Genomic DNA, 12,911 nt, shown 5'->3' on the forward strand with positions numbered 1-12,911 from the left:
TTTCACAGCCTGATTCGTAACCACTATACTACCAGAGCTCCTTGCATTCCCACTAGGACGTTTTATAACAAAGCTACCTATGCAAGGGAGCTCCAAAACAGTTTGTGGAAAAATGGGATTAAAAGATAATAGAATTTTTCCACAAAATAAACCCCCTTACGTTTGTAGTGCTGGACTATCCTTTTACCAATTTTTTAGCTCATTTTTTCCCCACATGCAATAAAATCCACATTTTCAAAACTATTTATTATGAATTAGAGTCCTGGTATGGCACTGTAGGATAAGCACTGGACTGGTAATTGCAAAGTCAGCAGATCAAACCCACCAGCTGCTCTCAGAAACCCTGTACAGGATCACTATGACTCCACGGCACACAGCAGCAACAGCATTGTGAATTGAGTGAAGGTTTACGGAGCAGATCATCCATTTTACATTCAACAAATCAATCATTTAATTTGATCTGCAATCCCCTTACTGTGACATCACTTCTTCCAGTTTCTCCTTGTAGTTCTTGTTTCCATTCCTCCATCTTTTCCCACCCTTCTGAATTTTGTACTTTGGTAAATGGTGCCCTTTTGATCTCAAACGATTGACCATTCTATAGTAAATTTACTCTGATGTACAATTTTTGCAAGTTTTATCAAAAGCAAACAGTTATATAACCACCACTATAATAAAGAAACAGAACAATCCCATCTTCCTAGAAAGATCTCTCTCTGGCTACCTCTTTGTAGTCAACCCTTCCTCCTATTCTCAGTCCCTAGCAAACAGCAAACACTGGTCTATTTTCTCTTTCTGTATGTAGTATTGCCTTTTCTAGAATATCATCTAACTTTTTTTTTTAGTTTTTATTGTGAATTGAGTGAAAGTTTACAGGGCAGATCATCAGTTTCACATTCAACAGATCATATATTTTGTTTCATTACAATGGTTATAATCCCCTCCATGTACCATCACTTAACAGTATTTCTCTCTATTCATTTTAGCTCTCTCTTTTTTTTTTTCTTTTGTAACACTCAGGCATATATAATAATTTAAACCACCAAAGGGCACATTCTGCAAGTCTGCTGCTTAGCTGCCAGCTCTTAGTCCCTCTCTGTCCATGAATCTAGAGTCCTCTGCTGCCCCCTCTATGACTCCATCTCTGCCTCCATCTCTGGTGTCGCTGCTTCTCTGGATAGGGTCCCACATTCCGCTTTCACTCTTCTCCCTTGATTGTCCTAGGGTCTTCTGTTTCCAGTCTGCAAGATCAACTACACTCCCCTGTTTTTGTTACAAAACTTCTACCTTTACAGTTGTGACAGTCGCAATTAGTCATGATAACAATTACTATTGAATCAAAAGAATCTTATCCCCATCTCTTTTTACCAGACCCTTAAATTTCTTTTTTGAAGTGTGGTATCTTTTCTGCTGTTGAATTTGGATGGAAAGAGTTGTTTTTATGCCCAAGGCACATCAAATAATCAAGGATGTTGGAGAACTTTGAGTAAGCATTTCTAAGACTAATGATTACCAAGTCTTTATAATTACTGCCAGGTGTTGTAGAGAATAAGTACAATAAGAGTTTTTATAAGTGCCTGTAGGTTATAAGGTCAACTGTAGTCGTATTTTGAATGAAGTAAGATATACATCTTAACAAAGATATATAGTCTTCAACTTATAAGAAATATGTTAAGTGCTTTTGAGTGGTTCCGACTCGTAACAACCCTGTACAGGGTTTCTGAGGAGTGGTTGGTGTTTGAACTGCTGACCTTGTAGTTCAGACTGATCTTGCAGCCCAGTGCTTTGCCCCACAATACCACACCAGGACTCCAAAAGGAAATATAAAGAAACCTAATTATAAGAGAGGAGCTGCTCTAGGTTTGGAGTATTTTTAGTCTATAGCAATAATTGCCACATACTACATACAAAAAGGAGCTCTGGTAGTGTAGTGGTTACGAGTCGGGCTGCGAACTGCAAGTTTGAAACTACCAGTTGTTCCGCGGGAGAAAGGTGAGGCTTTCTGCTCCCGTAAAGATTTACAGCCTCGGAAACTCTGTACAGGATCGCTAAGAGTCAGAACCGACTCCACGGCTAATAACAACAACAACAACAATATAAAAAGGGGCTTCAAGATGTTCATGGGTAAATGCTATTATCTTTTAATTCCATTTTTCGCAAACTTTTTGAAGCCCCCTCATATCATGGTGGTGGTTGTTGTTGTTAACTACTGCGGAGTCAGTTGCAACTCATAGTGACCCTGCACGGGTTTCCGAGGCTATAAATCTTTACAGGAGCAGAATGCCTCATCTTTCTCCCGCAGAACCTCCCGTAGTTTCAAACTGCTGACCTTGGCACTTGGTAGCTCGATTCCTAACCACTAGAGAGTGATAATGTCTTTGTTTCATTTTTTTTTTAAATTCAGAGTTAATATACTCTCTAATTTGACGTTTTATGGTGATGTGCTATTTAAATCTAGGAAATTTTTGCAATGAAATAACAAAAATGAATGTGCCATTAGTCTTAATTTTATTTTTCATTGCATGATTTTTATATTTTTAATGTTATTTCTGTTGTACGTGTTGCTGTACAAGCGTATGACTGAACTCCTTTCAAGTTTTATGTAGTATTATTTATATATGTATGTAATTATACAGTTACATTCCGCAGTCCTGGTGTGGCGCTTTGGGTTAACGCGCCAGACTGCACAGCTGTTTGAATTGCAAGGTTGGCGGTTCAGGCTCACCACCTGCTCCTTGGAAACCCTTTACAGGATTGCTATGGGTCGGAATCAACTCGACGCCACTTAACAACAACATAGTTAAATTCAGTTATAGAGTGTTAAATTAAGGAGTCCTGGTGTGGTGCTGTGGGTTAATGTGCAGGTTGGTGGCTCAAACTCACCAGCCACTCCTCAGAAACCCTGTACTGGGTCTCTATGGGTCGGAACTGACTCAATGGCATTTAACAGCAAATTATGAATATAACTTGCTTTGACTAAAAAAAGCTAATTATTTAACAGTTAAAAAATTAAAAAAAAAACAAAAACAAAAACAAATCAATTATTTCATGTTTACCTCGAAAAGAAGTATTTACAAATTTCAGTGTAATGCTATTATCTGCCACACATTCTTTGATAGTTGCTATTTCACTCTACACATTTTTGTCTGTTGTTCTCATTGGCTCATTGCATGGAAATAGATACCTACCTAGCATTTAAAAATTGCTGAAATTATTTTGTTTTGCTATGGGGTTTTTGTTGTTGATTTGATAGATAATATGTGTATTTTTTATTGGCTATGATTTTGTACATGTTTGTTGATTCATGTAAATATTGTGCTCTAGGCAAAGACAAGAAAGGAAGCTGTAATCTCTCACGTGTTGACAGCACAACTTGCCTTTTCCCCGTTGAAGAAAAAGCAGTTGAGTATTACTTTGCTTCTGATGCAAGGTGAGCTTCCTTAGTTGATTCAAAGAGAATGTTTTATAAAATTTTTCATACCACAGAAAGCCAAGCAGTTATTTTGTATAAGTTGAGTTGTGCTGTATAGGAGATTCAATTTTTCCTTTCAATTAAAGAAATGTAGGTGACCATTTTGGAGACAGACTCCTAAGGATATCTTTCCACTCAATTCAAAGCACATAACACATAGGTCAGTGTACCGAGCATAGATGTAGTTTGAACCTTGTTCTAGTCCATTTACCTGAGAGCTCTTGTATTTTGCTGTTCTTTTCTTTGAGGAGGCTTACACTAGTTGTGGTGCAGAAAAGATTTTAGACCGGAGGGTGAAAAAGTCCTCTGGCTTAGCATTCTACCAGTGATGGTATAGTCACTGAACCATTGTGGTTTCCATCTAATATGGAGACTTCGACCTTTAATTCAGAAGCAATTCAAAGTATTATCATTTATTTTAGAGGAAAAAGTACTAGGTTGAGACATTTTGAAAGAAAATGCGGTGGGATGTTTAGATGTTTTGGTAAATGAAGTAGCAGTAGCAACGAGATTAAAATGGAGCCACCTACATTTCTAACACATATTTGAGTCATTCATTGTGCCTGACATATGAAGAATAAAAAATGAGAAACCGAGCTTCAGTTCAGAGTTTCAGGGGATGTAATATCGTAGTGAGAAAATGGACTTCACTGTTTTCTCATTTTTGCAGCTATGTAAAGCTACATGTAGTTAGTGCTAAGATGTGTCATGGCTGTCATTAAGTAGATTTGTTACTGAGTTGACAGGGGCTCAGTAAATGAGAAATTGCAGAAGCAAGTACATCAGCCATTTTTCAGGTTCTCATGCATTTGCATTCAACACTGCGCCAATCCATATGCAAGGTTCAGGAGACAAGTGTTGAGTAAAAATATAAATATTACTTGCCTGCAAGGAACTCAGAGTCTAATGGGGAATTTATAATCAGTAACTACATAAACTGAGCCCTGGTGTGGCGCTGTGGGTTAATGTGCCAGACTGCAAAGTCATTTGAACTGCAAGGTCGGCAGTTCAAGCTCACCAGCGGCTCCTTGGAAACCCTATACAGGGTCTCCATGCGTTGGAACTGACTCAACTGCACTTAACAACAACAACAACAACAACCATATAAACATGTGTAGACTTCCAACTGTGACAAGAGCTACAGAATGCCTATAACAGGGTGATTCACTGTCCTGTGGGTAAACTTTAAGGGAATGTTACCTAAACTGAGGGAAATTAGGAGTTGATTAGAAGAAGAGATGGGGGGAAGAGCATTCATTCTATTACGATGGATTAGTTCATGAGCTCCTGGAATGGTTTTGAATGTGGTTGGAATAAAAAAGATAAAACAAAAGAGATTTTGGTAGGAGATCAAGCTGGAGAAGGGATAATGGTCACATTAAGGCATTTTGTTTTTCTAAGAGCCAAAGGGAAGCCATCAGGTAGTTTGTTGGATGAGGAAGAAATGTTGATTTAGAGTTGCTTTTTGGATAAGATCCATTTTTGCTGAAATGAAGGAAGTTGAGGGAACGACTTAGGAGGTTGGACAAGTTAGGAGAATGCTGTTAGGTCAGCTGAGAACACTTTATAATAACAGCATTCAACTCACCTAATTAAGCATGTTATATTTTACTAAGTACGCTTCCTCCTAATACAAAACTGTAGCGTGTTCTGGTCAAGATAATTTCCTTGTTCTTGTAAATGTAATGACTTTCTCCATAGTGCTGTTTCAAGCATAATGTCTTTCAGGAAGCCCATCCTTATCCCTCAACATGGCTTTCTCCTGTTCTGAGCTTGCACAATTATTAATCTCTTATTTCCCCACGTATTTTACGTATTTATGTTTCTGTCTTACAAACTGCCTATGCTGCTTCCCAGGTAGGTACGTAGACTTACTCATCATTATGACCCATTGAGTTAGTTAACCAAAATGTCTTTAAATTATGAAGTAAAATTTATTGAAAATAAATTAGACTTTAATAGATGCTACCAGTTCATTGTTATGTATAATACTTTATAATTGGGAGATAGTGCAGGATGATAGAGTTTGTTTTTTACTTGGATCTTTGTGACCTAGTGCTAGATTGATCTGTAATAATTATCTTTGAGAATTAATTTGAATCTTAAACATTCAATAGTGCTGTCATAGAACACACCAACCGCGTCATATTTCTTGAAGATGATGACGTTGCAGCGGTGGTAGATGGCCGTCTTTCTATCCACCGAATTAAACGAACTGCGGGAGATCATCCCGGACGAGCTGTGCAAACCCTCCAGATGGAGCTGCAGCAGATCATGAAGGGTGAAGTTTTTGTCATGTTATAGCTTGATGCCCTTGGTGTCTATGCTTCTGTTCTAGTCTGTCGTTATGCATACCGAGTGAAACCTTCACATGTTTGGTGAAGGAATAAAAGAACCCCAGGAGGACGGGTGAGAGAAAGTATTTGATGGTTTTGCAGCAGGAGTTCACGTACTCCTTGACGTATTTGAGATACTTCATAAACATACATATGATTTTTGTTCTGTTGTTTATTCCTTTCTTATCCTCTCTGTGCTTCATGTTTCTGATGTGTAAAATGGGGGTAATACAACCATCTTCTTAAGGCTGTTTTGAAGATTAAGTGAACTAAAATACAGCATTTAGAGCTATTTTAGGCATACTCTATAAGTCGTACACAGTGCTTGATGCTGTTATCTATTACAGTTATTAATCTCCTTTCTGATGGAGCTGTAGTAGGAGTTATAGCTAATGTGAATTATATGTCTACTACATGTCAAGTTCTTTACTGTTGTAATTCACACTCTAATCCTACTAAGCAGCTGTTATGCCTGTTTTATAGATTAATTTCCCCACAGGTACTTAGATAGAACCTTCCCTGGATATGACTCCAAAGCTTAAGCTTGTATACCCCTTTGTTTTGCTGTAACTGCATATGTTAGGAATGAAGCTAAAGTAATTTTTGCTTCTTACTTGCTCATTTCTCTTCACATTTAGCTAATCCTTTATGCAATATTTACTAAGATTAAAAGAAATAGACTTTTAGTTATATACAGATTGTTTTTCTTACTCTGGTTTTTTTTTCATGTAATGACATATTGATATTATTTCAGGCAACTTCAGTTCTTTTATGCAGAAGGAAATTTTTGAGCAGCCAGAGTCAGTTGTGAATACAATGAGAGGAAGAGTCAACTTTGATGACTATACTGGTAATTGCATGTGAATTATTTTATTAGTACAGAGTCTCTTGTGGGGTTGCCGTTTAGAAAATCTGAAAGTTCATTGTCCTTTATTGGTCTGTAGAACAAGTACAGCTGTGAATCATCAGTGGAGCTTAGTCATCTATTCATTGAAAACTTCTTTTCAGTTCTACAGAAATTTATTTGACCTATGTGCACCAAGGACTATGTTAGTACTGTGAATTGTAGCAAGAATGAAATTTGGTCTTCCCTGAGTTAGGAAGCTTAATACGTATCCATTCAGTTTAGGTGCTCTCAGTTTATAAATGAGTAAAGATGTGAACTTCTCCAGAGATCTTTTAGGTTTTTGCCTCTGCCCTCATTTTAAAGGTAGGGATGAAAGTGCAGTACTAGTCTTGTTTCTGAAATGCTGTCTTGACCCTGGGTTGTGACAATTCGTGCATATTTTTGTTATGGGTCTAAGATTGATAGTCTTAAATTATAAAATATTCCTAAATGATTTATTGCCTTTTTTTTGGTAAACTGCTTTCCATAAGTGGTTTAATGAACAGTTTAAGAAACAAACAAGCTTTAGGCTAAGCTTCTCAGTTAGGAATTCATTTTTTTTTTTAAATTTTTAATTGTGAATTGAGTGAAGGCATACAGACAAGATCATCAGTTTTACATTCAACAAACGTACACTTTATTTCATCTCAATGATTGTTGCAGTCCCCTCCCTATAACAACAGTTATCCTGCTTCCCTCCCTATGGTTCCTCTTTCCATTCCACCCTCCTTCCCAGCCCTTCTCAACTTTGTCCTTAGGTAAGTGTTGCCCTTTGATCTTGAATGACTGACAGTTCCATGCTGAGCATTCCTTACTAGTGTTGTTGCCTGTCTGTATGTACTGCTTTACAAGCATAGTGGTTACAAGTCAGGCTGCTAACCTCAAGGCCAGCAGTTCAAAACTACCAGCTGTTCTGTGGGAGGAAGATGAGGCTTTCTGCTCCCGGAAAGATTTACAGCCTTGGAAACCCTATACGGGGTCACTATGAGTTGGAACCGACTCTACAGCACACCATCACCACCGCTGCTTGGCTGAGAATTGGGTGGTGATGAGTTCTTTTCCAGACCTGAAGGGTGGCCAAAGGTTATAATCTTGGGTATCTCAAATCTTTTTCTGACCAGTAACCCAGTCTGTTTTTGACTGGAGCATTAGGGTAAATGGTAATGGCATTTACCAAGATAGGAAAAACAGAGAAGAATGAGCAGATGCAACAGGACTTCAAAACATCCATGGAAAAATTCCATTATTTCTTCTTCCATTTTTTTACATGGACATTTGGAAGTCTCCTTGTATTATAAGCTGATCTTGTTATCATACAGAAAATGAAGCTAGCTAAAATAATTTTTGCTGGCTAGGTTTATTGAAATTATATTTCATATACAATAAAATTTATCCTGTGTAGTATAGTATTTACCTCAAAGACAAACGACAGCATAATCCTAATCCTAACTTTCAGAACAATCCAGATATATGGAACAGTTCCAGAAATTTCCTTGTGCCTCTTTGTTGTCTCCCAACCCCAGCTATGGAAAATGACTAAATAAAGTCAGATGCAATAAATTTTTCACTGTGTGGCCTGTAGTGGGGTGAGTAAGGTCAGTTATAAGGTTGTTCTTGAGTGCTGTCAAGTTGGTTCCAACCCATAGCGACCCTATGTAGGGTTTCCGAGGAGCGACTGGTGAGCTTGAACTACCGACCTTGAGGTTCAACCCGACTTTGCAGACCAGTGCATTAACACACAGCGCCACACCAGGACTAGGGGCAATTGTTTGTGTCATATTTGTTTTTCAAAATTTCTAGGAAGAGCTATTCTTTATGTGTGTGTGCAAATATATACAAAACAAAAATTCCACTCATTCAGCAGTTTTCACATGAGCAGTTTAGGTGATGTTCATTACATTCTTCAGTTGTTAACAGTCTTCATCCTCACTATCTCTAACCATCTCGTCTCAAATTCTTTCACTCCATTCCAAGGATTTACTGTTCCCTAAACAACTCATTGTGGCTTTAGAGCTAATGTTGTCGAGTACTCTTACTAAGAAGAATATAAATTCTTTATAATGGCAGTATTGTTTCCTAGATTGGTAGTGAGTGAGTGCTCATGGAAAGTCATTTCCAAATTCATGTTTTTTTCCTAATGATATATTCAAACTTTGATTTCAGTGAATTTGGGCGGTTTGAAGGATCACATTAAGGAGATCCAGAGGTGTCGGCGTTTGATTCTTATTGCATGTGGAACAAGTTATCATGCTGGTGTAGCAGTAAGTGGCTTCTGAATATTTAGTTATCTTGGGTATTAGGAGATATGTGCAAGAAAATAGTACCTCTAGTGTACACCATGTAGAACTGTTCTTTGTTAAAATATTATGTTCTTCCATGTTTATAGTATTAAAAACCCAAAGGTGTAGAGGGTGAAATTTTAGTACTGCTTGGGTTATTTTATCATCAGAAGATGTGTTTTAGAAAGATCCTTAGTTTATCAGATAGACCACTTGAAACTGACTTCGTGTAAAGCAAAGTGTGGGAGTTTTTGGAGTCCTGGTGTGGTGTTATAAGATAAGCAGGCTTTGGTGGTTCAAACCTACCAGCCATTCTTTGGAAACCCTATACAGGGTCGCTATGAGTTGGAATCTACTCGACGGCACTTAGGAACAACAACAGACATTGGTCTAGGGAGGATTCCTGCTTGTGTAGAGCAGTCATTGGGTTTTCCTTAACTGTTGTTCACTTGTCCCAGGCAGATGGTAGCAGCGTTGCAGGGTGCCTGTCTGTCTGCAAACAGATGAAGCCTGCTTTTGTTCAAACTCTTTTTGACTGTAAATTTGGAAACTGAAATTCTGAATCGAGAACATTTGTTCATTGTCAGTAGAGAAAAATTGTTACTGTTGTTAAGTGCCGTTGAGTCGATTCTGACCCATAGCAACCCTGTATAGGGTTTCCAAGGAGCAACTGGTGAGCTTGAACCACTGACATTGCAGTCCAAACGACTTTGCCATGTGATGCATTAGCCCGCAGCGCCACACCAGGACTCCGTACAGAAGAATAAAAGTATAATATTGTGTTAGTTCAATAAAATCACATCCATATGTAGCTTCCTTTTTTTTTTTAAAAATATATGTGCTGTGATGTCAACTCTCGTAAGTAAAATACAGAAGACAGTAATAATATTTAGGATGGATTCTCATAATTCATGACAGTAATTTTTCTTTTGCTGCTATATATACACATAGGTTTGATCTCAACACTTGCAGGAGGAGGTCTTTTAACTAGTGAATTAAACTAGCTGGTCACCTAGTCCTTACATCTCTACAAAGCTTTAATCTTCTCTAAAGCTTTTTTCCTCCTTGTGATAAAAGTTCTGAAAAGAAAGTCTTAGTACTTAAGAAGTCTAGGTGATGGTTTCAACCATGAAAAAGAAGAATCAATTAAAGCTATTTAAGTTAAACAAGGGATTGACTGATTTAGTGGCGACTTTGATCTAGTACTAAATGAACCCTCCATTTATAAACAAGTGCGATTTGATTGTCTTAATCTAAAGCCGACCCTGAATCTTTGGGTGGAATTATATGCTGTGTTGGAATTCTCTGGTTTTGTGATTTGGGAACATGTAAGGAGTCCTGGTGTGGCGTTGTGGGCTAATGTGCTGGACTGCAAAGTCGGTTTGAACTGCAAAGTTGGCAGTTTAAGCTTACCAGATGCTCCTTGGAAATTTTATACAGGGTTGCTATGAGTCGGTACACAACAAGTCGATACCAACTCGACAGCACACAACAACAACAAGGGTATATAGTCCTAGTGTGGTGCAATAGAATAAGCACTGGACTGCTAACCTCAAGATAGACAGTTCAAACCCACCAGCCCTCCTCGAAAAACTTTTAACACCAACAACTACAAGTATATGTATGTGCAAATGCCAAGACAACTATAGTTAGCAAGCATTGGAAACTCCCTTGTGATTTATCATACAAAATAGTGCCATTATTCACATGAAGTCTAATCAGAGTTTTTGCTGTTTATTTTTTGGGTGACATCAAAAGTGAATGATGCATTTGCAGAACTAGTTTTTCTGTATGTTTTGTATGCTCAACAGTGACAACTGACCACACCCAGATCACTCTAAGCATAGCATGCTTTCTAAAATGTTGATGGTCTCTGAATTTCCCAACATCATGCAAAGGCGTTAAGTTAGTCTCTAATGAAAATATGTCATTCGGTTTATTTTAAAGAGTGGCATTTGCTGAAAGAACAAATTATTCATTGTTGTTGTTGTTGTTCAGTTCCAATTTATAGCAGCCATGTACAGGGTTTTCAAGGAGTGGCTGGTGGGTTTGAACCGGTGACCTTGTGGTTTGCAGTCCAGTGCTTATCCTTCAGCACTGCACCAGGACTCCAATGGCACAGATGTATCTTGAGATTACTTTTTCGGGGTGTATTTTAAAAATATCTAGTAAGCTGCCAGGTTTTTTTTTTTTTTTAATTATGTTGAAGACTGCATTTCCAGTATAAAATTTATACACTGAGGAAAGTTTGATTTATATTTGAGGGAAAGTGTTTAGCATTTCAGTGTCAGTAATTTAATTATATTATAACTCAAGTCTTTCTCTGTCATCCAGTCTAATCCAACTCACAGCAATCCTGGGTAGGGTTTCTAAGGTTGTAAATTTTTATGGGAACAAAAAGCCTCCTCCTCATCGGAGCCCTTGGGGAGTTTGAACTTTTCACCTCTGGTTAGCAGTCCAATTACTTATTCTACAGCACTACCAGGGTTCCTTTACATGTAACTAGTAAATGTATCAGTGGAAAAAGTGAAAAATAGGAACATTGTATCTTGAATATTTTTTGGTAAGAGATGTTATAACATTGTTAAAAAGTGTTGGACCAAGCATATTTGAGATATTTGCGAAGCAAGTAGTCATGAGAACTGTGCTAAATACAGACATCTGTACAAACATATACATTGGCTGCCTGAAAGTGTATTTTTCTATCATTTCCATTTTTTGATGTTTTGAGCAGTGGTGGTGATGTGCCGTGGAATCGACCCATCTTTCTCCTGCGGAACCACTGGTAGTTTTGAACTACTGACCATGAGATTAGCAGCCCTATTTGTAACCACAGTGCTACCAGAGCTCCTTGATGTTTTGAGTAAAAGGAATTTAATTTGAGTGAAATTTTAGTAAAATGGATTGTTAGGTGTCTTTGAACAGACACATACAGACCATCGATCCAGCCCCCTTACCACATAGTTTGTAAACAGTGAGCCTTCTTTTTTAAAAAAACGAGTTTTATTGTGGATTGAGTGAAAGTTTACAGGGCAGATCATCAGTTTTACATTGAACAAATTATAGACCTTGTTTTATTACAATGATTACAATCCCCTCCATGTACCATCAGTTAACAGTATTTCTCTATTCACTTTAGCTCTTTATTTATTTAAAAAAACACTTGGGCATATACAATAATTTACACCATCAAAGGGCACATTTTGCAAGTCTGCCTCCTGGCCGCCGTCTCTTAGGGCCTCCTTTCCCATGAATCTAGAGTCCTCAGCTGCTCCCTCTCTCTACCTCCATCCCTGGTATCGCTGCTTCTCTGGATGAGGTCTCGCATTCCACTTGTGCTCTTGTCCCTTAATTGTCCTAGGGTTCCTCTGTTTCTGTACTGTCAGATTAACTACTCCCCCGTTTTTGTTACAAAACTTTTACCTTTACAGTTGTGACAGTCACAATTAGTCATGGAAACAATTACTATTGAATCATAAGAATCTTATCCCCGTCTCTTTGAACCAGATCTACCTAGACAAGATGAAAACTATTCGGTAGGGACTTTCCCCCCCCCCACACACACACTATTAAACTAATTTCCCCTTTGAAACCTTGCAAGCTAGTCACTTCATGCCTTTATCGTCCCCTTCATTTTAGGTAACCAGTGTCTGAGTTGCCCATCCCTATCTACCCTGTGTACAGAGGGGATAGCATTGATACTTGATATGAAGACTCCTTCACTGTCAGTTGGTATTTAGAGTTACTACCTCCATAAGTATAGGTCAAGTTCATCAAATTTGTAGCAATTTATCCTTGATTCCTTTTTCAGAAATTGGTTTTTTTTCTTTTTATCTTCCTGTAGTCAGGTAGCAAAGAGGAGGGACCAGTAGTTGGAAAATTTGGACTTGGTGATAGAAATGATGCTGGAGAACGAATGATAGATTTCTGCAAGACAA

General features: G+C 38.0%; 1 protein-coding gene across 2 annotated transcripts in view; it reads left to right on the forward strand.

Moving 5' to 3' along the window:
* Positions 1-12,911, forward strand: part of GFPT1 (glutamine--fructose-6-phosphate transaminase 1) — a 52,453-nt gene that overhangs the window by 22,557 nt on the left and 16,985 nt on the right. For both annotated transcript variants that reach the window (XM_006862935.1, XM_006862934.1), the window contains 4 exons: positions 3,325-3,430; positions 5,590-5,753; positions 6,563-6,658; positions 8,858-8,955. In XM_006862935.1, the coding sequence (XP_006862997.1) occupies positions 3,325-3,430; positions 5,590-5,753; positions 6,563-6,658; positions 8,858-8,955 (464 nt within the window). The remainder of the gene's footprint in view (positions 1-3,324; positions 3,431-5,589; positions 5,754-6,562; positions 6,659-8,857; positions 8,956-12,911) is intronic.

Source organism: Chrysochloris asiatica, unplaced genomic scaffold, assembly GCF_000296735.1.
Source record: "Chrysochloris asiatica unplaced genomic scaffold, ChrAsi1.0 scaffold00052, whole genome shotgun sequence".
Lineage (NCBI taxonomy): Eukaryota > Metazoa > Chordata > Mammalia > Afrosoricida > Chrysochloridae > Chrysochloris > Chrysochloris asiatica.